Here is a 26,465-nt window from a genome sequence, read left to right as displayed (position 1 = left end):
ATGAAAACTACAGTCACTTCAAAATAAATTACATAAACCAGTGATGTGTTATTACAATTTGCATATAGTAGATGAAAAGAAATAAAATGTTAACCCCCATTGATAAATGCTTTCTTTTAGTGTTTTGTACCAAAAAATTGTATTTTTTTTAAATAGCACCTAGCACACTAAAGATACGCAACAGGCAGCAAATAGTTGTTGGCTTGATTTTCCCATTTATTTCTGAATTTGGTATCTTATCAATCAGCCCCCTCAATTTGTTATCCCAATTTGGGGAAATGGTATAATTATATCAATCTGATATAACAGGAGTCTTGGATATGGAATCAGAGGGCAGTTTCAAACCATGGTCTGTGGGTCCTTGGGCTAACAAGTTATTTACCTCCATTCCCAGACTTGCCAAATCCGAGTTGGGGTAAGGACAGATCAGTTTATCTTTAATTTCCCATCTAGCTTCAAAACTTATGAAATTGTCTGTATCCTATGCTCTCAAAGGAGCAAACTGTTGCTAGCCCAGCTAGCTTTTTCATATTAGCTTTGAAGAGAGATCTTCCTTAAGGCATGAGAATTGATTATGCCAAATTCAGTGCTTGCTCAGGTTTAGAAAAATGGACTCTTGAGTTTCAAGCCAAGCTAAGAGGTTTTACCTATGTTCCTTTAACTTGAGGAGAAAAGTAGTGACTTCAAGGTTTTGGGTTTTTTTGTTTTTGTTTTTGGAAGGGCAGGGCCACTTAAAGGCAGACAGAATTCATGAGAAAGGTTCCTAAGGCTTCAAAATCGTTCTTACAAAACAACTTAGATGAATCAAGTGCCAATGAATTAGAAACATACGGATTAAATTTCCCTTGAAATACACAAGGGTTTTAAAATTAAGGGGAAATGTGCTTGGTAAAATACGTTTGAAAAAAAGTTACAAAATATGTTTCAAAATGTTTGAAAAATAGACTGAGATAATCCACAACCCCCAAATTGCGGGTTGTGTTTGCCCATTTCTAATTGCATTACAATAACAGAGAATCACTAGCACTGTAGTGCAGGATTTATGCTATGAAACACTAGTCATGCCATGATGAATTACTTGTATAAAAAAATGAATTAAGTTCTACCATATTGAAAGACATTTCAAACACTTCGAACAGAACAAAGCCAAGGCATATAACTGTGATCTCTGGGTAGCACTTCAAATATCCTTACCCTGTACAGAGAGCCTCAATAACTATTAACAAAGAATGAGGCTACATCTAAATGGCTAGGAGAGCTGTCATCTGGTTTATTAACACCCCGCTGGCAATTAAACATGAACAAATAAGCAACTATTGGGGCCATACTTCTGATTCAGATGGATTGTTCACACTTATCTAAGGCACTCACAAAGCGTGGTTCACTTTATTATACCTTCTTTTGTAAAAGAAACTCGGTACTGACTAATTCTGGGGAAGGGAGAGCAGTAATATTCCCACTTTCCATATAGCCCTTATTTATAAACAAGTACTATCTTTTTGATGAAAGAGAGGGAGTCATCAAAATTAAGTAGCATAGCAAAAGAGTTCATAGTGACCAAAATAAAAAGCATGAGTGACTCTCAAGCTCAGAAAATGGGTTGTATAGTCAACATATTCCAAAATATTTTCTTACATATCGATCACCTTGCACATAAAATTATTCTTCTTGGTTCTCAACTGTAATTAAACTGCATAGATATTCTGCATTAGTCTGAAGAGTTGAGACTTCTGTTAACAATAAATACTGGCTGACTCATTGGCAGTTTCTTTAAACATGTCTCCAGGAGGTCTTAATCTCCCATCTCTCAAGACCATTGCCTTTTGTCCATTCCAACTGACACCACCAGGATACTACTGCAATAGTCCCCTTATGTGCTTTTCTGCCTTTACTCTAACCTTGTGTCTTATTGCTCTACAGCCCAAAGAGTCAAACAAGCCCCACATGCACTGTACTCTCCTATCTGCTGGCCTTTGCTTAGGCTATCTTCATGTCTGGAATGCCCCCTCCTCTTCTTCATCAGTTAAATTTCTGTCACCTCCTATAGGAAGCCTTCCCTGAACCCATTCTGACTGATAATGAGGATTTTCCTCTCACATAGCATGTTGTGAAATTCTAATACACGTTATCATGTAACATGTATTATAGCAATCTATGTTTATATTGTATCTCTCTGCTAGACCATAAAGTACTCAAGAGCGGGTCTGTGTCTCATCCAAACTTTTTCCTCTCCAACAGTACTTAGCAGAGTAGGCCTTTAATAAACACTATTTATGTTGCAAGACCACTGAATTAGAATGAGACTTAGGTTCTACTCCAGGCCCTGACATGTTATGCCGAAGTCTCTCTAGGCCTCAATTTCCTTACCTATAAAATTATCCTAGCTCGTTATAGTGTTCCCAAACTCAAACTGACCCCTAAATTAAGGTTGGGGAAAAATTGTAAGGATTAACAAAAGAGATGCGGAAATTCCTCTGAAAAAGCTCAAGGAGAACACCTTAGCATATAACTAGAGGAGTCCTTGCTGGGTCAAATCCATGAAATGGGTATGTATCATAGAGGCCTCTGGCCTTAACCTTTCCCCAATTATGTGAACAATAGGGCCTAGGCAAATGTATCACCGTCACAGTAAGCCCTAGAATGAGCTCTCCTTAAGGAAAGGACTGTCTGCTAAGCAGGCAATGCCTTTTGGGTCTTGGCTTAAATTGATTATTGCTGTCGTTGTTCAGTTGTTTCAGTCATGCCCACTTCTCTGTGACCCCATTTGGGGTTTTCTTGGCAAAGACATTGGAGTGGTTTGCCATTCCCTTCCCCAGCTCATTTTACAGATGAGGAACTGAAGTAAACAGGGTGAAGTGACTTGCCCAGGATCACAACACAGCTAGTAAGTATCTGAGGCCAGATTTGAACATATCAAGAGGAGTCTTCCTGATTCCAAGTCCAGTGCTCTATTCACTGTGCAACCTAGCTGCCCCCTTAAACTGACAGAACTAGTGAAATCATTGTCCTATGTAACAGAGAGGAGATAGTCTAGAACTCATGCCCACTGCAGGTACCTCCAAGACCACATCCAAATTATGCGGGGGGAGGGGAGGGCAGGGGGGGAACAACTGAGGCACTGAATCTGGAGTGAGCTGTAGGAAAGTGAGAGAATGAGAGGAAGGACAAAAGAAGAGGGATGCGAGTAGTGGGAAAGGCAGGCAAACTCTAAATCTTCTCCCTTTCCCAACCAAGGCTAAGGGGATATAACTTCATATCTCTTAGGCGACTAGTCACATTTCCCCATATTAGTAATGGGGAAGGAAAGGGTAGCACCTGAGTTTGAGTTAAGAATCCCCACCGCCCCATCCCAAGCCTACTTAAATGGCCCTAGCCCAAGAGTGATAGGCTTCTTCACGTAAAAGCTTCTAGTTCCCTCATCTCCCGAATTCCAAACATCGAGCTAAATGAAGGCGGCATGAAGGCAACAAGAGTCATCTCTATTTAGGCAAAGTAGGAGGATCCCCCTCCACAGGTGATTTCAAGGGAAGCAGAAAGCCACTCTCCTCAAACACTTCTTCCAATATTTCACTTAGATCCTCTTAGAAGACATCTTCTAACTCTACAATTGCACGGTTTCATAATTATAATTTGATTATGACTGCATAATCATGATCATATTTCTAGTAGTAATATTTTACTTATCCAGCAACTTTAATACCTGAAACACAAGTGAGAGCAGGAAGCAAGAAGATAGTAACACACATCTATATAGCGCTTCTGAGGCTCACCAAGTGCTTTCTGCAAGAGCCTACAGTAGAGCTAGTACGAATGTTATCCTCCCCATCTTATAGAAACAGAGACTGAGAGAGATGAAGTCATTTGCTCAAGGCCACACAGGTAGTAGGGGTTAGAGTCAGGATTCAAATCTGGCTCTCTGGATTCCAAGCCCAGAACTCCTTCCCTTGTATCACATTCCCAAACAGCCAAAAGAGGTATTACAAAGTTCAAGCACAAATGCCCATAAAGTTTACTCACAGAGAAGCTCATAAGGATCTCTCACAAATTCTACTTTGCTTATAAACAGAATTCTAACAACCTTGGTTATCTGGTTTCCTAGTCCGTAGCACAGAATATCAGTGCTTCAAGAGACCCTTATAAATCTTCAGTCCAACCACCTCATTTTACAGTTGAGCAAATGGAGACACGAAGTTATTGAGTGATCATAGTATCATTAGTATCAGAGCTGACACAAGAACTCGGATCCCCAGGTTCCTGGTTCAGTGTTCTATTCCCTACAACCGTGATCCCTCCCTTAAGAAGCAGCAAATTAGAAGGCAAGTGGAGGCATATGGCTTTCTGAACTGACATCTGCAAGAATTGACAGGTGATAGTACAGCTGTAGGAAAAGTAATAGGAAAACTACAGAAAGTCATATATCTCCAAAGGCATAGCAGTCTAGAGTCATTTAGCATAAAAGCAAATAGTCCTTTCTTCAATACATCCAGAAGGCATCTGGGTATTATAACACAGTGATATATACAGTGATATTCATAATGATAACCTTGAATCATCAAGAAAGGCTTAAATTATGTTCAGTATGATCTGTTCAAGAAGACAAGGAAGTGTGTGATATACTTCAGAAAGATTCCTATCAAAAGTGGTTAATTTTTAAAAACAGTGCTAAAAGGATAAGTTTCAGTCATCTGGAAAATTCATTTACATGGAACAGTTCATTCATTCCTGGATGGTGCTATTCAAATAAGGTGTTACTGAATTTCTTTAAAGATTTAGTGTAATTTAATTGAAAAGCTACTCTTGGCTTACCTGCATCAGTGATGCAAATTGCATGTTTTTTGTCTCCTGCAGGATACAGTCCCAATAAGAGGGAGGTAAAAAATGTCAAGTTTAAAATATGTGATTATACCTGGAGTGAAAATTCTCTAATATACATTCCTTATTCCCAAAGGGGCTTTGGCACCTGACTGTACATCCAGGATCAACCAGAAGAAAAAGACAGACAACCAAAGAACTCTCTCGAAATTTATTAGCAAAATACAACCTGAGAGCAAACACAACAAAACTCATGAGACTAACAAAGTAGCAGCATACAAATATTAGGAAAGACACATTTAATAAATACAATTTAGAGACATCTTTTCCTTTAAATTAGGTACAAAATACTGAGAGACAAACACTGAAACAAAAATTCTTGAAAATACACTTACAGACTATCTCAGTAGACTACAGCTGCCCCATCATAGAGCCTATCACACTGCTAATGGAAGGCTGCCCCCAATTGCCAGACTACCAATGGGTCTGAGCATAGCAGACAGCAATAATTAGTATTATCGTTTATGTAGTCAGTACAATGAATATCAAGGGTGTGTATACATATATACATATATACATATATACATATATACACAAACCTAGCTATCCAACTGTTCCTAAACATAAAGTCTCAGCCTAACTGAAATGAGTTATCCCCACAAAAAAGAGGGTCAGGTTATTGCTGACGTTCTATGTAGGCTTAAGTTGTAATCTCCGAGACCAACGGCTAGGAGAAATGGTAGAACCCAAGGTAAATAGGAGAATCTGGATTTTTTAAAATAAATTGGGCACAATGGGAAGGGGAAGGCTCTATGGAAATAAATCTGCATATATGGTGCTGTAATTCCTTGGACATTCAATATTACATGTTCTACAATTCTCCCATCTTTCTCCCTTTAAATCTAGGCCTAGTTTAACTGAGGTAGACTTTGGGCATAAAATGTGCAAAGGTTCACACTTTTGTAAAAAGCCATCTATAGTCACTTCAGATTATAACATGAAAGTCATATGCATTTTGGAGTTCTGAAGCAATGGGCAAACTGGGTGGCTGTTGGAGGAATGAATTGCTTTGAGGCTGATGGTAACAATGGAAAGGTCTTGTACTTCCTCACCATCTGTTCTGCCAAATTATTAAATGTTACTGACAAAGGAATCCTGTAGGTATCTGTTGACTCAAATAACTAACAGTCATGGTGAAGAAATATTAGGGTAATTACAGGGCCAGGTTCAAGGAAACAGGTATACATAAGAAAAGCAACATATCAATTTCCTAACATCAGGATTTCTCCATTTAGCTGACAAGACACCTTGTCATTTAATAACATTTTTGAAGCAATGGGTTATTCTAAAAACCAATAAAAGGCAAAAAACTATAGACTAAGGAGGGAAAAATTTAAAAACAATACCCTGTTTGCCATAAGCAGCACCCAAAGATGTATTATTCTTACAAGACTCATAAGGGGATATATTTTAGGGAACAAGATGAAAAACATATGCCTCAGGTAAAGAGAAAAGTATGAAAAGTCTGAGGATTTAAAATGCATGTAAATCAACTCACAGTACCCAAAAAGATGTATATCCTCATTAATATTTACTGGTGATCAGGATTAAACTTTTGTTCGAGTATTTTTATCTTCCTGATCTTCAGCTTTCCAATAACTCAAATATGTCTTTTTCTCCTGTTACAGAAGCTCAGACTCACATATACATTAATGTGTCATTACCATTTTTGTAGTTTGCAGAAAATAAATCCTGAACTACAGAATAAAAACAAACCAAAGTTAAAGAACTTTTTAAAAGAGCGCGCATACACACACACACACGCTCACGCGCGCATGCACTGGCACGCACACACGAGTGCTCCTAAGGCTGGTATAAGATAAAAGATAACCCTGTGTTCTTCTTTCTATTCAGTCTTTTCTGAAAACTCTCAGCAACATAACATTGTCTGCAGCACTTTTAATTCAGGGCATATTCTAAGATGATACTGCTAGGATGAAGAGGTAGGAGAGAGAATCTATCACTATACAAAGAAAGTTATTAGCAGTAACAACTTCAAATAAGGGCAGGAAAAGCCTAGTCATACCAGCAACAGACTACACCAGTCTTCTAGGTTAATGTGGGGGAAAGCAAAAACATATTTCTATTAGCTAGTTATTCCTTTATAACTCTCTTCATTTTCAGACAGCGAAATGGTTGAAGACTTATTTGACTTAGCAGATGGGCAATGTTATATAGAGACACTTAAGGAAATTATACAAATTGATCCAGGTCGTTCAGAATATAAAGTTTAGATTACCCTGGCATCGACCAGGTGCCCAGGAAGAGAGTGACAATTATTTGTTAAATTTAAGCTATAGATTCAGTCTTCTCTGAGTTATCTAATCTAGTCATCTACCTTGGTCAACTTTATTAGTTATCTACTGACTCTACCCTTTATTTTCTGTAATGTAGAAAATGGACAAAGTTAAGTTGGTGATTGAAAGCTTCTTAAAGAATTAAAAGCCAGAAGTTTACAAAGTGCAAGTGGAAAGAGTGCAAGAAAGGACAAGGACTCTCTCTCATATAACTCTGTTACTACCCACAGTGCCTAATAAAGTGCCTTACCTTGTGTTCAATAAATATTTATTGAAGGAATAAATGGAAAAATAGCTTGGAACTTAAAAAGAGAACCTATTAAAATATAATTCTAAAGCCAATATATTGTAGAACCTGTAATTCTTGTTAACAGTTTAAGATGAATGAAAGGATCCAAATCCTCACAACTTTTTGATGCATCTGCTGCTAGAATACAGTAAAAATAACCCTATCTCATCTCAGTATCTCATTGTAGTCTGATCCCAGGAAAAATGTAAACTGTGATTAGATGAATTTATCTGCAATTTGCAACCAAGGGTGAGGAAGAGTGGTTAGAGTTCTCTTCCATATCCTGACTGGGGTCAAGATAAATGTATGGGTCACCATGAATTGATGGAACAAAATGTGAGGAAATGATATATAAATGAGGACAACTGACTTGGGTAAGATATGAAAGAAAAGCTTCTAGGAAGCAAGGGAACAAGACTCCAAATACTGCTTGACTAATAAAGAAAAATCAGAATCAATAATATTATCCACCTAGAATTGTGAAAAAGAATTCTAACATGTAAGAACTAACACAGAGAATTAATCTACAAAAGGCTAAGGGTAGCATAAGCTCTAATTAAAATTAATCCTACCAAGCTATCTGGCACAACTGAAATTTCACATAAAGGTTTTGAGAATCAAAATACTAACAAGTTTTAGTGATCACCTCAAGTTATTTAGAAGGGAAGAAGAGAAACAATTAACTGGATATCAACAGCAGGATACCCAAGGGGGCCTATACAATTCTTTAAGAAAAAATCAATGTCATTGAGAATAAGAAAGTGTCAGGACAAAAAAATTTAGGTTGAATTCAAATGTAATAAAATCGTGACCCCTTGTGATTTGGACTCCTGTAATATTTGTACCTCACAGAAGCAAAATTCACAGGGCCGTAGATAATGATAAAGCAAAGGAAAAAATACAAAAATTGAGCATCAAATGATCAATACTGATGATCGAGTAGCCTCAGAAAGAATGTCCAAAAAGAGCATGTGGACTTTGTAGCTGATGGTAAGGAGAAAAAAATGAAGTCTCTCCTCACCCAGCAAAGTACTCAGAGCTTTTTCTCTCTACGAGTGTGTGTGTGTGTGTGTGTGTGTGTGTGTGTATGTGTGTCTGTCTGTCTGTCTGTCTCTTTCTATAAATACATATACATATTATATATATGTACAAGTTACGTGTGTGTTATATATACATGTATGTATGTATATATAAAAATAAGTAAGTGCTTTTGAAGTTGTACTGCTTTTTGGTTTTAGCTTTTAACCAAGATGTACCACCCAACATTAAATATAAATTTATCATCAGATGTAAATATGAGAAAAGCACTGGTTACCTAACGAAAATTGGATAAAGTAATCCACACAAAAAACTATGTTATCTAACTATATCTACATATCTACCTAGATATGTCTAGGCTAATCCTTCTACTCGCTACTTTCTCTATTTTAGGCATCTTGTTAAACTGAGGAAAATTAAGACTTCTATTCAATTTCTAATTCAAAAGAAGTTATAGATTAACTTTTCAAACAAACTTACGTTCCTTATGTAGACCGTTGTGATTTCCAAAAGTAAGCTGTTCTCTCACATTGAGAATAATAACTGTCACTGTAGTTCTCCATGGTACAGATAACAACACTCATACCTTTTTACTCTAAGATCTTCTTGTCTGTAGCTTTCCATAAATCCTCCATGAAGGATCTATCCCATATGCTAGAGGTTTTCCTACAGTTTTTTAAAACCTTGTTTATAACAATGCAGTACCCAGCCCTTCTCTCATCTCTGCTACATGACTGGCCCCCCTCTCTTTTCAGTATGAGTACTTGTTAGTGTCTTTTTCACCAAGCCTCATATATGTTGTTGTTGATAATGCGCTGCAAACTATTTACATCTTTACATTGACCCTTGCTTGCCAGCAATTTTTATCCTTCCAAAATCACAGGGTTTTAGGACTTTGAGCCATATAGAATTATTGTATGAATACTAGTATTTAAAAATGAGCTTTTGTAGCAGTGAGCAGCTTGGGATCACTAAAAGCATTGCACAGTTTCTATACGTGACTCAGCCCAATCTGTTCTCCTTCACAGTTCTGGCCCTAGTATCTATCAACTATGCCTTTGAGCCACCTATCAAAATGGATGGCCAAGAGGAACAATTTGTGGTCCTCATCACTGTGTTTTGCCAGAGTGGACAGTCAGGCTGATATTTCGGAGTAAATACAGACCTCCCTGAGAAGGTCCTATCATAACTCCATGCAATCAGCACAATGTCAGTTCCAAAGAGGAAGATGGAGAAAACCTCTCCAATGAAAAGACAATCTCTTTTATGGGAATTTGTACATGATTTACTCCACGATGTCTTTTGTGTGCAGCTGGCTCCTTATTTTGTGCCTCACTTGACACTGAAACTTAGCACATCAGTGAACAAAGTTATTTTTGTGGCCATATCTGATGTGGAATTTTATATGATCTTAACATATACAGAGAAATTCATTTGAGGAGGCCCTTTAATATTGTACTTGCTCAAAATTTCCCTCAAAAGTAAAAATTTTTATAATTAACAAGCAACTAACACCATGGGATTTTACATTTCCTACATCTGAGTCAATTTTGTTAACTGTGAAAATATACTCTACTGTGGAAAATGTCTGCAAAATAACTTGCCTCTTCCTCTCTCTTGTTCTTGTCAAGGGAATGCGCAATTCATGCACAGACCATTCTAACAGAGAATTCACACAGATAAAAGAGTAGGCATGCTGGTAGTTATAGATGTCTTCCCTTCAATGGCAGTAACATTATGTTTTTCCGTTCTTTATGCATCTTCCCCTCTTCTGAGATATCTTGTATCTTGCAAATTGATACGTTAGTGTCTTCAATACTATGCTACCATAGCACAAATTTATTCTCTATGTACTTGCTCTTCCCAGCTTTATCTTCTTTAGTCTCAAATGCTACTAACATAATATACGAGGCACCAAGGTGGCGGAATCCAAATGCAATGGTACCACTACTATTCCTAAAGAGAATAGACTGAACATTAAAACACTGGTAGATCTCTGAATTCACATTTATTTATTGTTCTTCCATTTTCATCAACAAATGCTTTTTAAATGATTTCTTTGGCATAGTTTGGTCTAATGCCATGCTCCCCATGGGCTCCTTTTCCAATTCAAATGATTTTTGGTATATTTTGAAGTGATACAGAGTAAACGTCTTTAGTTTTTACCACTGCCCTTTTTATTTTCAAGTAACAGTTTGTTTAAACAACTCAGGTTCTTTCATCATCATCTCCACTGTGTTTTACAGACAGGCTAATACACTAAATGGTGTTGCCTTTAGCTGCCATATTCCCCCAACTTAGCGAAGAGATAAGTTTTTCCTGGCTGAGACTATTTCTGGGTTCTTTTGTTTTTCTTATTATGGTGACTATTTTGTATCAGTTAATCTTCTGCAATGAATGGTAACAGAGTAAATGTCTTTAGTTTTTACCACTGCCCTTTTTATTTTCAGGCAACAGTCTGTTTAAACAACTCAGGTTGGAGCTACTAGAATTGTATATTATACCTTTTCATCCTTGTCATTTTTCTAATTTCTTGTTGATTTTTTCCTTTCCTCTAACTAGCTGATATTATTGCTGATTCACAGACAAGGGATTCTAAAGTGACTGACAAGTAACTAGGCATTTTCTGTCTGTTAAACGAGATAGTCAATCTTATTTTTTCCAGGTTCTTTGGTGTGCATCATGTGTCATGTTACATCTCTCTTCTTGAAGAATATATTCATGAAGTGGAAACACAAGGATTCCAATCAGTTATCGATTGTTGGTCTCTTTCATTTCTTGAATCTGAATCATATTTTCCAGCACTTTTAATCATCTTCCCCTATACCTACTTTTGCACGGAAGTTACCAAGAAACAAGAGGGACACTGACTTAATGTGGAGAATCTTGTCAAGTTCCTTATGAAATCTCTCTATCACTTCATGGTGGTCTACTTGTTTATGTTTATTATGAGTATTATTTATAAGTGAGAAACCCAAGTGTTCCACAAAATTACATTTCTTATTACCTGGGCAAAAAATAAAGCCAAATCTGTCAACTCCCTTGAAGAACAATCCAAGAAGAACCTCAAGTTCCTCCTTCATTCAGATGCGACTTCCTTCTGCCAGTGAGAATGTCAATATGGATGTGGTTCCATTCTTGTAGGAGTCTAACAACTGCTTTGTCATCTGCAGGGATTGCAGATGAAAACAACTGATGAGTGAAATGATTATGCATAGACAGTCTAAGAATTATGTGATCCTTGGCACTCTCTGCCCTGTTTTCCACTAATCTGATCAGAAAGGCAGAAGGGAGCCACACAGGCCTGACAGCCATTTTGTATGTCAATCTTCTCCATGATTCACCATAACCAAACAATTCTTATCTCCACCGAGCTGGGGTGGCCTTTGACAGCAGGTCAAGCCTCTCACTGGGACCGTACCTGAAGCCTTTCCAGTTTGAAACAAATAGCCATAGCCCCCATTCTGCCAGCATAGCCTGGGAAAAATCAGGGTCACCTCTATACCTTGATGATTTGAGTAGGGCTAGCATCAAAAAAAAAAAGTCAAAATCAGCATAGTGTAGTGAATAAAGAGCCAAACACAGAGCCAAGAAGCCCTGGGTTCAATTCCTGTCTCTGACACATACCAGCTCTATGACCCTAGGAAACTAACTTAATGTCTCAGAGACTCCCGGCACCTTTCTAACCATAAATTAGAAAACATAGGCAGATCTGCACTGGAAGAGGCAATTTCCTCACCAGAAGTTCCCTACATCAATAAAAACACAGGTATTAATTGTTATCTTTCCCTTCCCCCGCAAAGAAAAAAACTCCCAATAACAACTCGCATGTATACAAAGCATTAAGGCTTAACAAAGCACAAGAACCCTTTGAGGTAGGTAATACTTTTGCTTTAGCCACAAATGTACGTGGGCAATTCATGAAAATGATGGAATAGTTTAGACTGCCAAACAAAATCTAACATCAGAATTCAAACAATGGTAGGAGTGAGGAAAATGAAGGATGTATTTGTCTAAATACAATGAAAGAAACGAAAATAAAAATAAATCTAGATATTAAGAATAACTGCATATTATGTTTGAAGGATTCAAAATTTCCTTCATATCCTTTCCATATTCAATTTGATAAGCCCCAGCAAAAAAAGGGCACATGAGAATGTGCCCTTGATCTGACGAATCAAAGACCAGGGTGTGGAGAGATATTTCTAACTAAAGACCTAAAACAGACCTAAAAATGGTTAAATTGTTCTGGCAGGGACAGCCAACAAAGCTATAGCTGTGGTACTTAGAAGCTCTGAGAAAAAGGGGAAGCCTACATTGGAGAGATAACAAAGATAGAGATTGAAACACACTGCTTCCACCAAAAACTGACTCAGAAACTTCTTTCAGCAACAAAATATGGATTGCCTACCTTGATACACCTTTCTTATTTTAAAAACTAACTTGTTAGATTAGTTCCCTATGTACTTTTAAAGTAGTTAAGAGAAATGCCTAAGTTCCATGAGGCATAGAGAAATGAATTAGAAAGACAGTTGCCTCTACATTAAGTGTAAACAGTTTTCTTCCAAGACAGAATACTTTGTTAATTCTTTAACCACCTCACCCTCCTTGACAAGCTGACCAGCAATGCGAAAGTCATGGAATAAAAGCTGGGAACACCCGCCCAGGGCCCAACCACACCAGAGGATCTCACTTTCTCCAGAAGTTCTTCTTTTCCCTCAACTGCATCTTCTATTCTTCACAGTTTGTGTTTTTTGCCTTTGAATGAAAAGATGTTGAAAGAGGAATCTCGCCTATGAAAAATTCAAATCTTTTAAAAAATTTCTAGTAATTCCTTTTGCATTTTACAAACAAAATATGATCCTTAACAGAACAAAGAGAAAACAACATTAAAATTAAGCAGACCCAAACTCAAGCATCCACTTTTCATACTTCTCTAGGTCTGCAGCAGACACAGACTTAGAGATTTTCTTCAGCGCCAACTCAAAATCCCCTTTTGTAACAGGCATCTGCAGCTCTTCCTTAGAAAGGGCTCGTATCTCTTCTGGGCTTAAGCCATGGATGCGCCGTCTCATTGCCATTAGAGAAGCATCCCTGGGGATACATAAAAATACATCAAAACAACCGCTGCACATGGTAAAAACAAAATGAATGGGAACAGCTAGGTGGTGCAATGGATAGAGCTCTGGCCTTGGAGTCCAGGAGGACCTGAGTTCAAATCTGGCCTCAGGCACTTGGCACTTACTGTGTGACCCTGGGCAAGTCACTTAACCCTGATTGCCTCACAAGAAAGAAAGAAAGAAAGAAAGAAAGAAAGAAAGAAAGAAAGAAAGAAAGAAAGAAAGAAAGAAAGAAAGAAAGAAAGAAAGAAAGAAAAATGAATGACTGTGCTAAGAACATTCAAGAAAGTACCTGTTTTATAAGACTAAGGAGTATTTTCTACAAGTATCAGGATAGGGGTTCATAACAATAACAATAATAATAATAGGAATGAACAGAGAGAAGCACAGGATGTCGTGGAAAGAGCACTGAATTTGGCCTTGAAGAGCCAAGGCTCAGCTCTGACATTTGGCACTATCTATCTACGTGAGGCTGGGAAGTCACTCCATCTCTCGGACTTGGTTCCCTATACAATAAGAATGCTGATCCAGGTAACTGCTAAGATTCCTTCCAACTCAAAATTTATATTTGATCTAGAAAGTCTCTCTAACTCTAAATCCTATGATCTTAAAGTAATAATGGCATTCATTTATAAATGGAAGCAACCATGGCATAGTGGATAGAGAACTGGTCTCTATGACAGAAGACATGGGTTCAAGGCCTGACCCCAACTCTATGTTGGCTATGTGACCTTGGGCACATCACTTGGCCTCTCAGTGCTCCATGCAACCCTCTAGGATTGAGCTGCAGAGAAGGTGCCAACCTGCATTGGTAGAGGGAGTGTCCTTATCTAGGGGCTCCTTAGATTAATGAAATCACAGGTCCAGTGATGATCCCTATACCCTACTTTTATGTAACTGTGCAGTTTAAAAAATAATTTATACGTTAGTCATTGCATAATGTAGCTGTTATTGTGCACAGTGTTCTCTTGGTTCTGCTCACTTCACTCAGCATCAGTCCATAGAAGTCTTTCCAGGTTTTTCTTAAGTCTGCCTGCTCGTCATTTCTTATAGCACAATAGTATTTCAATATATTCATATACCACAACTTGTTCAGCCATTTCCCAATTGATGGGCATCCTCTCAATTTCCAATTCTTTGCCACCACAGAAAGAGCTGTTATAAATATTTTTGTACATGTGGGTTCTTTTCCCATTTTTATGATCTCTTTGGGATACAGCCCTAGAAGTGCTATTGCTGAGTCAAAGGGATGCACATTTTTATAGCCCTTTGGGCACAGCACCAAATTGTTCTCCAAAATGGTTGGATCATTTCACAACTCCATCAACAAAGCATTACTGTTCCAATTTTCCCACATCTTTTCCAACATTTATCACTTTCCTGTTTTGTCATGTTGGAGAGTCTGATAGGTGTGATGTGGTACCTCAGAGCTGTTTTGATTTGCATTTCTCTAATCAATAGTGATTTAGAGCATTTTTTCATATGACTATAGATGGCTTTAATGTCTTCATCTGCTAACAACTAACACTGATGAACTTAGCCCTTCTCAGCAATGCAGGGATCTAAAACATCTCCAAAGGTCTCATGATGGAAAATGCTATCCACATCTAAAGAAAGAGCTATGGAGTTTAAATGCAGATCGAAGCATACTCTCTGCTATTTTGTTTTCTTCCATTTTGTTTTGTTTTCTCTTTCTTGTGGTTCCTCCTATTGGTTCTAATTCTTCCTTAAAACATCACTAATGTGAAAATATGTTTAACAGCAATGTATATGTATAGTCTATATCAGATTGTGCACTATCTTGGGGAGGGAGGGGGTTATTTATTTTAATTTTTTAAAAAGCCATTTATATAATACCCCCTCGTTTGTTCCTCACAACACTCCAGTGAGACAGTTCATGTAAACAGGATCCTCACTAACAGAGGAGGAGACAAAGGTTCAGAGATATTAGTCACTTGCCCTGGATCACAGAGGGAATAGGCTCAAATCGATCAAGGCATCAAGTACTCAAACCCAGGGGCTCCTCTATGTCTAATGCTCTTCCCACACTGCCTGAACTATGGAGCATCTTCCAGATCAGCAAAACAGAAATGTGATGAAAGTAACCCAAAGTGCATGCTCTGGACAGCCTTACTTTCTATGGCAGGAATCTTGAGAAATACTCCTTTTCTCCCACTCTGAGCTAAGCTTTAAATAATCCATATCTAAAGGACACTGAAATTATGGGAATTCATAAAGTACCTGTCTATGACTTAACTTAACCAGAAGGGGTAAAGCCAGCTCCTTCTTTATTTGTAACATAAATCCAACCAGGAAAAAAAGCCAAAGCACTCTCCAACCTTGTGAATGTCCTCATGGCAGAATCTCTAGAACTAAGGTAAAGGTAAAGGGGCTAGCTTCTCTCTCAACCCCAATTATATCTGTGAACTGGCTGCTCAGAGTGTTACTTTAATCACCAAGCCCCAAAAGAATGTGGGTCACAATGGATATTCTGAGTAGAAGAAAAACTAGACCTGGCAACAACTGGCTGAAGGGAGAAAGAGAAAAAAGAACAGGCATCTTTGATGTGGAAAGTAAGAGCACTGATTGGGAGGAAAGACCTTCACCAAATTTAAACAGATGCCAAAAGAAATCCTTGGCAATAGTATTTTAGAAACACTTATCTCTACCACACCTCTATAGGAGACTATACAAGTGAAGATGAAAAAACTGAGGTCAATTGAGGTGAAATGATTTGGCAAAGGTCACCCAGGTAAGCTGTGTGTTAAGTGGGTCTTGGACACACATCTTGACTCCAAGTCCAGGATTCTATCCACTATGCCTCCATGCTGCCATCTAAACCTCTGTGTTTTAATATTACAATATACATACTAAGTAATTATTGTATTGACATTGAAATCAATATAGGCACATTACTTAAGGTGTTTTTTTTTAAACAGGAAAATCTTTATTATCACCGATTGATACAAAATGGTTCAGAGACCTTTATGCCTCTGAAACCTTTATGTCTCTAAAACAATGGGAAGCCTATAGGGAAAAAAAAACTCATAAAACAAAATTTCTGTTCATTTGTTTCAAAGTGCTATGCCGGCTTTAATTTCCTCACTTAGGGTTCATATAGCCATTAAGATTATTAAGTAACATCATTTAAGTGTAAGTAGGGAAAGTGCAAGTGACCAAACTGTAGCAAACACTGGATTAGCATGCAGCCCCTCAGAGTCCAGAGTTTTTTCTGTCACTATGAAGCCCAGAAGCTCCAGCAGGCAGGAAGCCATATGGCTAACAGAAGAATATTCTAATTATGGACAATGACACTAAGTTGTAAACAACTGATACAAACAAGGTATTCATCTGAAAACAGTATCATGACATTACATTGATAATTATATTTAACTCACAAACTTTTTTACTTTAGATTTTCTAGATTTTAAAAAAATAATTACTAAGGTTTTTTTTTAAATTAAAGAAATACCTGCAAACATTCGTTATGTCAGCCCCAGAATAGCCTTCAATCTTCTCCGCTATCTCGTCTAACTGAATGTCAGGATCTAATTCAACTTCACGAAGATTGATCTTAAGTAGCTCTGCTCTACCTTTTGCTGAAAGAAAATTTCTGGTTAGAGATTTTACAAACCTTTTTACTCTGGCGCTATCACAAAACCCTGGGAAAAGAAAGAAGGAAGTGCAGTGCAGAGAACAATCAATTCGGTGGCTCTGACTCACAAAATCATGACTCAGGAACCCACACTCACTGCTGTGGCTTCTATATCTGAAACGGTGCTACTGCGTGACACCTCACAACACGTAGATGCAGAACTTTAATAACAGTGCCTGACACCATGTGAGCACTTAACTAATTCCTGGTGATTGCCAGATTCATGGGCAATATACCCATAAGTTATCAATTAATCAATAAACATTTGTCAAATGTTTACCACATGCCAGGCACAATGCTAGGCACTGACAAAAAGAGTCAAGAGACAGATCCTACCCTCAAGGAACTTATAATTTAATGGAGCAGACAACATACAAACAAATACATACAAAGCAAGCTATATACAGAATAAATAGGAAATAAAAGAGAGGGAAGGCACTGATTGGAAGAGGGGTTGGTGAAGACATCCTGTAGAAGTGAAATTTTAATTGAGACTTAAAGGAAGCCAAAGAGGTCAGTAATGGGAGCAGAGGAGATAGAGCATTCCAGGCATAGGGGACAGGCGGAGATGTGCCTGGAGCTGAGAGATGGAGTATCTTGTCTGTGGAACAGCCAGGAGGCCAATGTCACTGGATTAAAGAGTATATGTTGAAGCACAAGGTATAAGAAGACTAGAAAGAGGGGAGAAGGCTAGGTTATGAAGGTTGTGCTTTGAATACCAAGCAAAGAGGATTGTGTATTTGCTCCTGGAGGCAACAGGGAGCCACTAGAGATTATTACTGAGTAGTAAGGTCACATGATAAGACCTGAGTTTTAGGAAAATCACTTTGGTGGCTGAATGGAAGAGGGATTAGAGTGGGGAAAGGCTTGAGGCAGGCAGACCCACCAGCAGGCTATTGCAATAGTCCAAGTGTGAGGTTACAAGGACCCGCACTAGAGTGGTGGCAATGTCAGAGGAGAAATGGGGACATATTCAAGAGATGTTACAAAGGTGAAATCAACAAGCCTTGGCAACAGACTGAACGAGGGTGGGGATAGTGTTGTCCTCAACAATAACAGGGAAATTAGGAGTAAGAGAAAGTTTAGGGAGGAAAATCACGAGTTCTGCTTTGGATATACTGAATTGAAGATGCCTAGTGGACACCCAGTTTGAGATTTCTGAAAAACAGGTGGAGATGCAAGAGTGAAGGTCAGCAGAAAGACTAGAACAGGAAAGGTTCCGATTACAGCACCATCAGTACCCAGATGGTAATTAGACCCATGGGAGCTGATGAGATCACCAAATGAAGTAGCATAAAGGAAGAAGAGAAGAGGGCCCAGGACAGAACTCTGAGGTACACCTGTGGTTAAAGGGTGTGATCTGGGAAAAGAGAAGGAGCAGACAGGTAGATAGGTAGGAGGAGAACCAAGAAAGAGTGGTATCCCAAAAACCTAGTGAGAAGAGAGTATGAAGGAGGAGAGAGTGATCAACAGTGTCGAAGGGACCAAGGGGATCACTGGTAACTTTGGAAAGAGAAGCTTTAGTGGAATGATAAGTAAGGGGGGGGAGAAGAGAGTGGCAGGAGAGTGAGGGAGAGGAGAAAGTGAAGGCACCTATCGCAGAAGGCCTTTGAGAGGAGTTTAGCCACTAAGGCTAGAAGATGTATAGGATGATAGTTAGCAGGGATGGAAGGATCAAGTGAGAGTTTTTGAGGATGAGACATGGGCAGGTTTCTAGGCAGTAGGAAATGAGGTTTGAACAGGTAAAAGGTTTAACCCTGGTATAGAGGAAGGCCAATTCATCATGTGGTACAGGTGAAGGAAGAAATAATAGCAAAAGATGCCTGAGTGCTAAAAGATCAGGAAGAGGGGGAAAGAGGTAGCTCAAGGTGAATAGCCTCAATGTGAGACAGCACAGGCTTAAAGGAAACTGTTTAGTTTTTTTTAAAGAACTTTCAAACTATTCTATAAAAATGTAAATATTAGTAAAAAAAATATGAAATGCTACCTGGGCTTTTGGAGAGCAATGAAAATAATAGGTCTTTGCTAAAAAAAAATACAATTTTACAAAACCAAGCAATATGAAAATCTTTATTCAGTTCTCATTCTTCTTAATATATCTGCAGTATGTAATACTATCGACCACTCACTCCTTCCTCTCTTAGTTTTTGTGACACTGCTCCCCCCTGGTTCTCCTCTTACCTGTCTACTATTCCTTCTCAGTCTCCTTTACTGGATATCCTACCCCCTAACTGTGAGTGTCCCCTAAAGTTCTGTCTTAGGACCTCTTCTTTCTCTATGCTCTTTCTCCTTCTGATCCATTATTTTATCCATGTAAATTCTCCCTCCACTAATGAAAATCATGACCTCTGTGCCATGACAGATGGCTGCATGACTTGCCTTGGCCAAAAAAAAATCACTTGGCAGCTCAATTTTGGTGATAAGCTTCTCAGAGTTTAGTCTGGTCCCTAGATATACATAGCTCATCAACAGGACTTATAATCAAACACTTTGAATTTAATAGTATCTAAAGAGTTCTATTTCTTTGTTCCCAAAAGACTTGGGAATCTGAGTTCACTTTTTTTACTCCAATGTAGATATAGCCAAAAGAATCACAATCAATGGGTGTTTATTAAGTGTTTACTACGGGCCAGTTACTCTGCTAAGCACTGGGCATACAAAGAAGGGCACAAATACTCTCTTTTTTCAAAGAGTTCACATCCTACTGGGGGAGACAAGACCTAAATAATTAAGTATAAATAAGATCCATATAAAGCAGAGGGAAAGTATCATGAGAGAGAAGGCAGTGGCAGCTGAGGAAAGGCTTGCTGCAGAGAGTGACACTGGAGCTAAAAGCTACCTTCATGCCACACTGAGTTAGTGGAGCAGGGCTTTAGAAGAGGCATAACAGCGCTGTCAGAAACATGACAGAAGAAAACACTCAGCTTCGTGTGTAGTTGCGGCCTAGCCACTGCTTCTGCAGGCACTGCAGTCACAGCTACTAAAGACCTGGAAAACAATGTCATTGCCACCAAAATCCTTGGTCCCGCCACACTGTTCAACATCAGAAACTTGCACGATTTTGTCAGTGGAATAACATTTTAAAAGATGCATTATCATCTGCTTTGATGCTACAGCCAAAGGATCCTAGGGCTTTTCCATCTGAATTAAAATTTTCTGTTGCCTCCCCCATTAGAAGAGGAGCTCCGTGAGGTCAGGGCCTGCCTCTGCTTTTCTGCTGGCATACCCAGGGCACATACTAAGAGTTTAATAAATGCTTTTTCATTCATTCAATCAATCAATTTTTTTTTCTAGAAAACAACAATACAGGAGGGTCAAAATTAAGTTTCCTAGAGAAGAAGATTCAGAGGCCCAAGTCTCTGTAGCAACAGAAGTGTATATGGAAACTACCCTCCTTGTGGCACTGCCATGGTCACAGGGCACAGTAGCAGAGCACTCCACAAATTTCACACTTAAGTATAAAAAGCCTTCTTTCTCATGATAACTAAGATCCAAATATAAAACTATTTCCCAAAATAAAATGTAATCTTGAAAGTATTTTTAAATTCTTAGTTTTCCAAGTTTTCCCCTTGCCATGTCACCCACTTTAAAATTAATTCCACAAACACATGAAGTGCCTAACATATTCAATATTGTGTCACCTGCAGGGTACACACAGATGAAACAAAGAACAGAACTTGTCTTCAAGGAACTCACAATGTAATGGGAGAGGTGATAAGACACACACTTAGCATTACGGTGTGAGAAGGGTCCAAACAAATGTTATGAGAAATCTGAGGGTTAACTACTTTTGTAAAAGCTGTATTAGTTCCAGAAGTGCTACCTCAGTAAACAGCCATAGCCAGGCAATTCAAAGCACTCTGCATTTTGTTTTATGCCTTAAAAAGCTGAGAGGTATGTAGTTGGGTGACTGTAAAATTACATATCTAGTTGAATGTAACAACAGTATTTACTTAAGTTGAGTCTACTGAGCTATAGAGAAGTTTCGAGGGAAGCATGCTGTTTCTTATGTCCTTTGACATTTCCTTTCCACATTAACTCATTCAAAGGTTCAAGTATATAACTAGGATTCTAAGGCATTTAATTTGTACTCATGGTTCTATCAACGATTGTTGGGAGACAGCAAATAGGAAACCTATCACCTTTATACAAATGGATTAGGGGTATTTAATAAACTCCCAGGTGTGTTCTATGAAGATCAGTGAGTTCACATTTAAAGGCTCTACTAATATAATGTGATGATTCACATTTAGCTATTTCATTTATAAAGATACAAAATTTTAATTAACATCCATGCTTATTGATCATTGGTATTCATACAGCATCAATGAACTAATCTATCAATAAATGTTAAGCCTCCGCTATTATTTACAGGTCTACTTGACACTATGAGGGAATACACAGGCAGCAACTCCAAGGTTCCTGCCCTCAAGAAGTTTACAGTTAGGAAAAGAAAACTAACACGTGAGAATAAGGAGGGGAGAGAGCAATGATAAACATATAGCACCATTTGTGCAGCAGGTATTCAAAACAAATTATCACTAAAGCAAACTTATGTTTCAGGGAAAAGATAAGACTTAAACTAAGCTTGACTTAGATAAGTAGAGGGTAAGAAAGAGGATATTTCAAGCAATAGCGGAGGGAAAAAGATATGGAGGCAGGCATGTACCTAGTGTGTAGGAGAGATAGGGGAAGTTCAGAGGGGGTACGGGTTGGGGAGCTATGGGAAATGCAGGCATGTATAGATAAGGTGAGACCAGATCATGCAGAATCTTGAATGCAATGCAAAGGAGTCTGGATCTGATGCAATAAGAAATAAAACCAGTGAAGGTTTTTGTGCAGGATTTTAGGAGTGTCTGTGGGTAGAGGGGATAAGAGGAGATAAAATCCTTGTAATCAAGCAGGTAAGATAGGCGCCTGATGCGGTTAACCAAATGTGAGGTAACGAAGGCCTAGACTAGATTAGTATCTATGGAAACAGAGAGGAAAAAACCAAGTTATCATAATTGTAAAGTTAGACTATTGAAAACTAAAAGTTCATTTTACTCCTGTGTTCAACATTTTGACTTCTGTTGACCTTTCTACCATTCCTGAATTTTCTCTTTTCTTCTGGGAAATTTTCATTAATCTCTCTGGGTAAAATGACATTCTCCATGTGGTCATTCTTGTTTTTCTGGTTCCTTCCAGACTCTTCCCCTTTCCATATTTCTAGTCCCTACCTTTATCAAATAACACTGTTCCCTTCTTTCAGTCTCCCTTTCACCACCTAGTCTTTCTCCAACTTTTCCTTTCCTTTTTTTCCCATGTACTACCTTCTCTTTTTAGCTCTCTCCTTTACAGAATCATAAAATCTCAGGGCTAGAAGGGATCTCAGAAGCCACCAAGTCCAATAAGATTCTGAACAATGTGCTTTATAAAATGCTGACAAATGTTGCCCTAATAGTTGGTGGAAGACCTCTATTGAAGGAGCCCACTTACACATATGTAAAGCTCTAGTCTAAGAGATAGTTATTCCTGGCATTAATCTTCAATTTGTACCTTCTACCCATCACAAGTAGTTTTCACCCTAGAGACAAGCAGAGAAGACTTATTCCTCTTATACATGACAGCACATTAGTCACTTGAAAAAAGCCATCATCTACCTCCTGAGCCTTCTTTTCAACAATATATCCCTAATATATCTTCATTGTGTACATGTTCAAGGTCTTTCATCATCTTGGTTACTGTCTTCTAGACTCTATCCAGATTATTGATGTTCTTCTAAAATGTGATATCCAACCAAGAGTACTGCTCTAGATCTGGTCTGACCACAACAAATAAGACTATTGCCCTTCTGGTGCTAAACACTCTTCATGCAGTGATTGCATTCACTTTTTTGGCTATAACCACACTATGCTGATTCATAGTGAACCTGCAGTTCACTAGAACATCCAGAACCTTTTAAGATAAACTGCTGCCTAATCATGCTTTCCCCATCTTGTATTTATGATTGTGGGGTTTTTTTTAAATCTAAGTGCAATACTTTTACATTCATTCCCATTAAATTTCATCTTTTTTGATTCAATACAATATTGCTGCATCTCCGATCTTTCCTGATATGGACTTTGTCCACCAGAGTGTTAGCAATCTCTTCCCAACTTTTTCATCTGCAAATCTGACTAACGTGTCCCCTATGCCTTTATCTATGTCACTGATAAAACTATCAATCAGCACAAGGCCAAGCACAAGTCTCAGGAACTCTCCATTACATACCACCTTACAAAATAACAGCAAACTATTCATGACATTGGATCTGGCATTCAGACAGCTCTAAACGCAACTAATCATTTTTTTTCAGAATAACATTAGATATTTTATCAAGAAAATTTATCAAATTCAGGTAAACTACAGCATTTCCCTGATCTACTAAATTATAAAATCTGTCAAAAAGGAAATAATATTACTTTGGCATGACCTATTCTTAATGACACCAATTTGGTTCTTGGAGATCACCGCTTTCTTTTCAGGATGATCATTAACATTTAAGGAAGGATATCTACTAGGCAGACAGTGTCCAAGTAAGTGCAAACAGAATGATGAAGAGCTTCAAGCTCATCCCTCATGAAGACGAGTGAAGGGCCTCGGGACATTCAGTCGAGAGACGAGAAGACTCAGAGGAGCAGGGAGAGAGGAACATGAGAGCTGTCTTTAGGTGTGTTAAGGGCTGTTACACAGAAGAGGGACTGAACAATCTTCTCTTTGACCACAAGGTCCTCAGACCACCCTTTGGGAACCACCATTTTAGGAGAAGATTTTTCAAACATTTTCCAAATGAAATTCTCAAGTCTGCATAGCTCTAAGCTATGCTGCTTCAAATCTTTGTGATCAACTGAAATGAACTTCAGGCACTCTGACTATGTGAATACATGCATACAAAGATACCTGTGGGTCAACCAAATGTCAGTCAGTTAACAAGCATATATTAAGCACCTACTGCATGTCAGTCACTGTCCTAAGTGCTACAGATACAAAGAAGAGATCCCCAGACCACCAAAAAACAACCCAAAAATGATGCCTGCTCTCCAGGAACTCACTGTCTAATAGTAAGTATAATTTCTTTCCTGGTTTCCAAAGGTGCTGGCACTCTAAATTCCTTTTTTATTATGCTGTAGGTAGTACTTGTTTCTTTCCTAGTATCTAAGATTCTCTTAGCTGTTCATACTACTGGCACCAACTACATTCCAAAGATATTTTCTCTTCCAGTTACTTTTTAGTTTTACCACTACAATGAAATGAAGTTTCAAACTCTAAAAGTACAGATTTTCCCAGGTAGATTTTTTTTAATCAACTCAACTTTCCTATTAGGAACCACTGTTTCACAACTTTAAAATCATGACAACAATAACCATCAATAATAATAAATGCATTTATATAGCAATTTAAGGTTTGCAAAGCACTTTAGAAATATTTCATCTTATCTTCAACAACCCTGGGAAGTAGGTACTATTATTATCCCCATTTTAGAGGTGAGAACACTGAGGCAGACAGGGGTTAAATGTCTTGCCCAGGGTCACACAAGCTCATAAATGTTTAAAGTTAAATGTGACCTCAGGCTTTCCTGACTCCAGATCTACTGCTCTATCCACTATTCCAACTAGCTGTCTCTACTAGAAATAAATTTCTACTAAATATTTAAAACAAAAGTAAACCAATCAAATTTTGTTGCAAATGGTCTAAAATATAGCTAGCAAGTGAGAAACTCTTTCTGTGAGGTACACAATTAAGCAACATGACATGCAGTTTTAGTTCTGATCACTAGACGAATGCAAACAAGCACATCTAGCCTCAGACACTCCCTAATGAGTGACCCTGTACAAGTCACTTACCTTCTCCCAGCCTCAATTTCCTCCTCTGTAAAATGGATACAAAAAATAGCACCTATTTCATATGGTTTTCTAAGGATCAAATGAGACAACACATGAAGTGTTTAAAACTTTTAAAAACTCTATAAATGCTAGGGTATAATAACTACTATATTACCCTCAGAGAGCAAAGAATGAATTAAGTGTTATACTACTCCAAGAGAAAGATAAAGCCACACAAACTTCAAATATCAAGGATAACGAAGTTAAGAAGATTAATGAACTAGAAAACAGGAAAGATGGTATAATGAGTATATCTTCAAGTTAGAAAGCAATGAGTTCTGTTCTAAAGTCCTGAAGTTGTAATAAAATTAAGTAAATAGCATATTACAATAATTAAGTTTCAAAACTCAAGAAATGAGATGAATATTTCATCATATGCATGATGAAACTTCATTTTCCACAACAGCATATTTCAGAAAACATTACAAGAAAATGTATAATTATCACTCAAATGAAGTTCAAAGAAAGAACTAAATATTAAATGTGAAATTTCTTGCCAAGCATATTAATATTATAACTGTCTTAAATTTGTGAGAATTCAATTAAAAATATCCAGCATGGTAGGTTCCATCTATAGCACATTAACATAGTAAAGTATATAGATTTTTTTCAAAAGCAGTAACATTAGAAATGAAGAAAGATAATTAAGGAGATGCTATCTTAACAAAGCTGCAAGAAAGAACATAGGAAAAGCTCAAAGCGTAGCAAAAGACAGGAATCATACCTGTCGGTAGAGGTATATAAATTCTTTTTTCTAGTCTCCTTCGCAAAGCTTCATCAATGTCCCACGGGAAGTTGGTAGCAGCCAACACCATAACTATTTTAGAAGGGTCATCATTTTCTAAAGCTCCTCCAACCCCTGTTGTATTTTTTTTAAAAGAAAAGTTTTTAAAATTTTAGTAACCTAGCAAAAAATAAAATAGTATGCTTTATTCTGTCCTTTATCATTTGTATTGTAAACTACACTAGGATAGGATTCCACTGCACATGGAGCAGAAGCAGGACTACTGCTTACATCAGCTACTGATAATTAATAAAGATGCAACTTGTTATCATAAGACTCATATTGGAAGAAAAATGAAGTATCATTTATATTTTCTCCACAGTAAATGTTAACCAGAAGAAAAGAGGTAGGGAGTGGAGAGTGATCAACAAGGGAGATGTTCTAAATGTTTCTATTTCTTCTTCTTTCTTTTCTTTTTTTTCCCTCCAGGAAACTCTTTAAATTTCTTATGAATTCCAAAACCTTAACATGTTAAAAATGAACCTAGTGGTTATTCATTAATTGAA

The 26,465-nt window shown here is 37.8% G+C and overlaps 1 protein-coding gene across 1 annotated transcript in view; it reads right to left on the bottom strand.

Annotated features, from left to right (window-relative positions):
• Positions 1–5,009: 5,009 nt before the first annotated feature.
• KATNAL1 (katanin catalytic subunit A1 like 1) overlaps positions 5,010–26,465 on the bottom strand; it is a 91,895-nt gene continuing 70,439 nt past the window's right edge. Inside the window, exons 9-11 of the mRNA XM_020997124.2 lie at positions 25,900–26,034; positions 17,089–17,215; positions 5,010–13,590 (exon numbers count right to left, since the gene is read on the bottom strand). Of these exons, the coding sequence (XP_020852783.1) occupies positions 13,392–13,590; positions 17,089–17,215; positions 25,900–26,034 (461 nt within the window). The 3' untranslated portion in view covers positions 5,010–13,391. The remainder of the gene's footprint in view (positions 13,591–17,088; positions 17,216–25,899; positions 26,035–26,465) is intronic.

Source organism: Phascolarctos cinereus, unplaced genomic scaffold (assembly GCF_003287225.1).
Source record: "Phascolarctos cinereus isolate Bilbo 61053 unplaced genomic scaffold, phaCin_HiC Scaffold_726;HRSCAF=1367, whole genome shotgun sequence".
Lineage (NCBI taxonomy): Eukaryota > Metazoa > Chordata > Mammalia > Diprotodontia > Phascolarctidae > Phascolarctos > Phascolarctos cinereus.
Note: the sequence above shows the minus strand (reverse complement) of the source record. Positions and strands in the feature narration are given on the sequence as shown.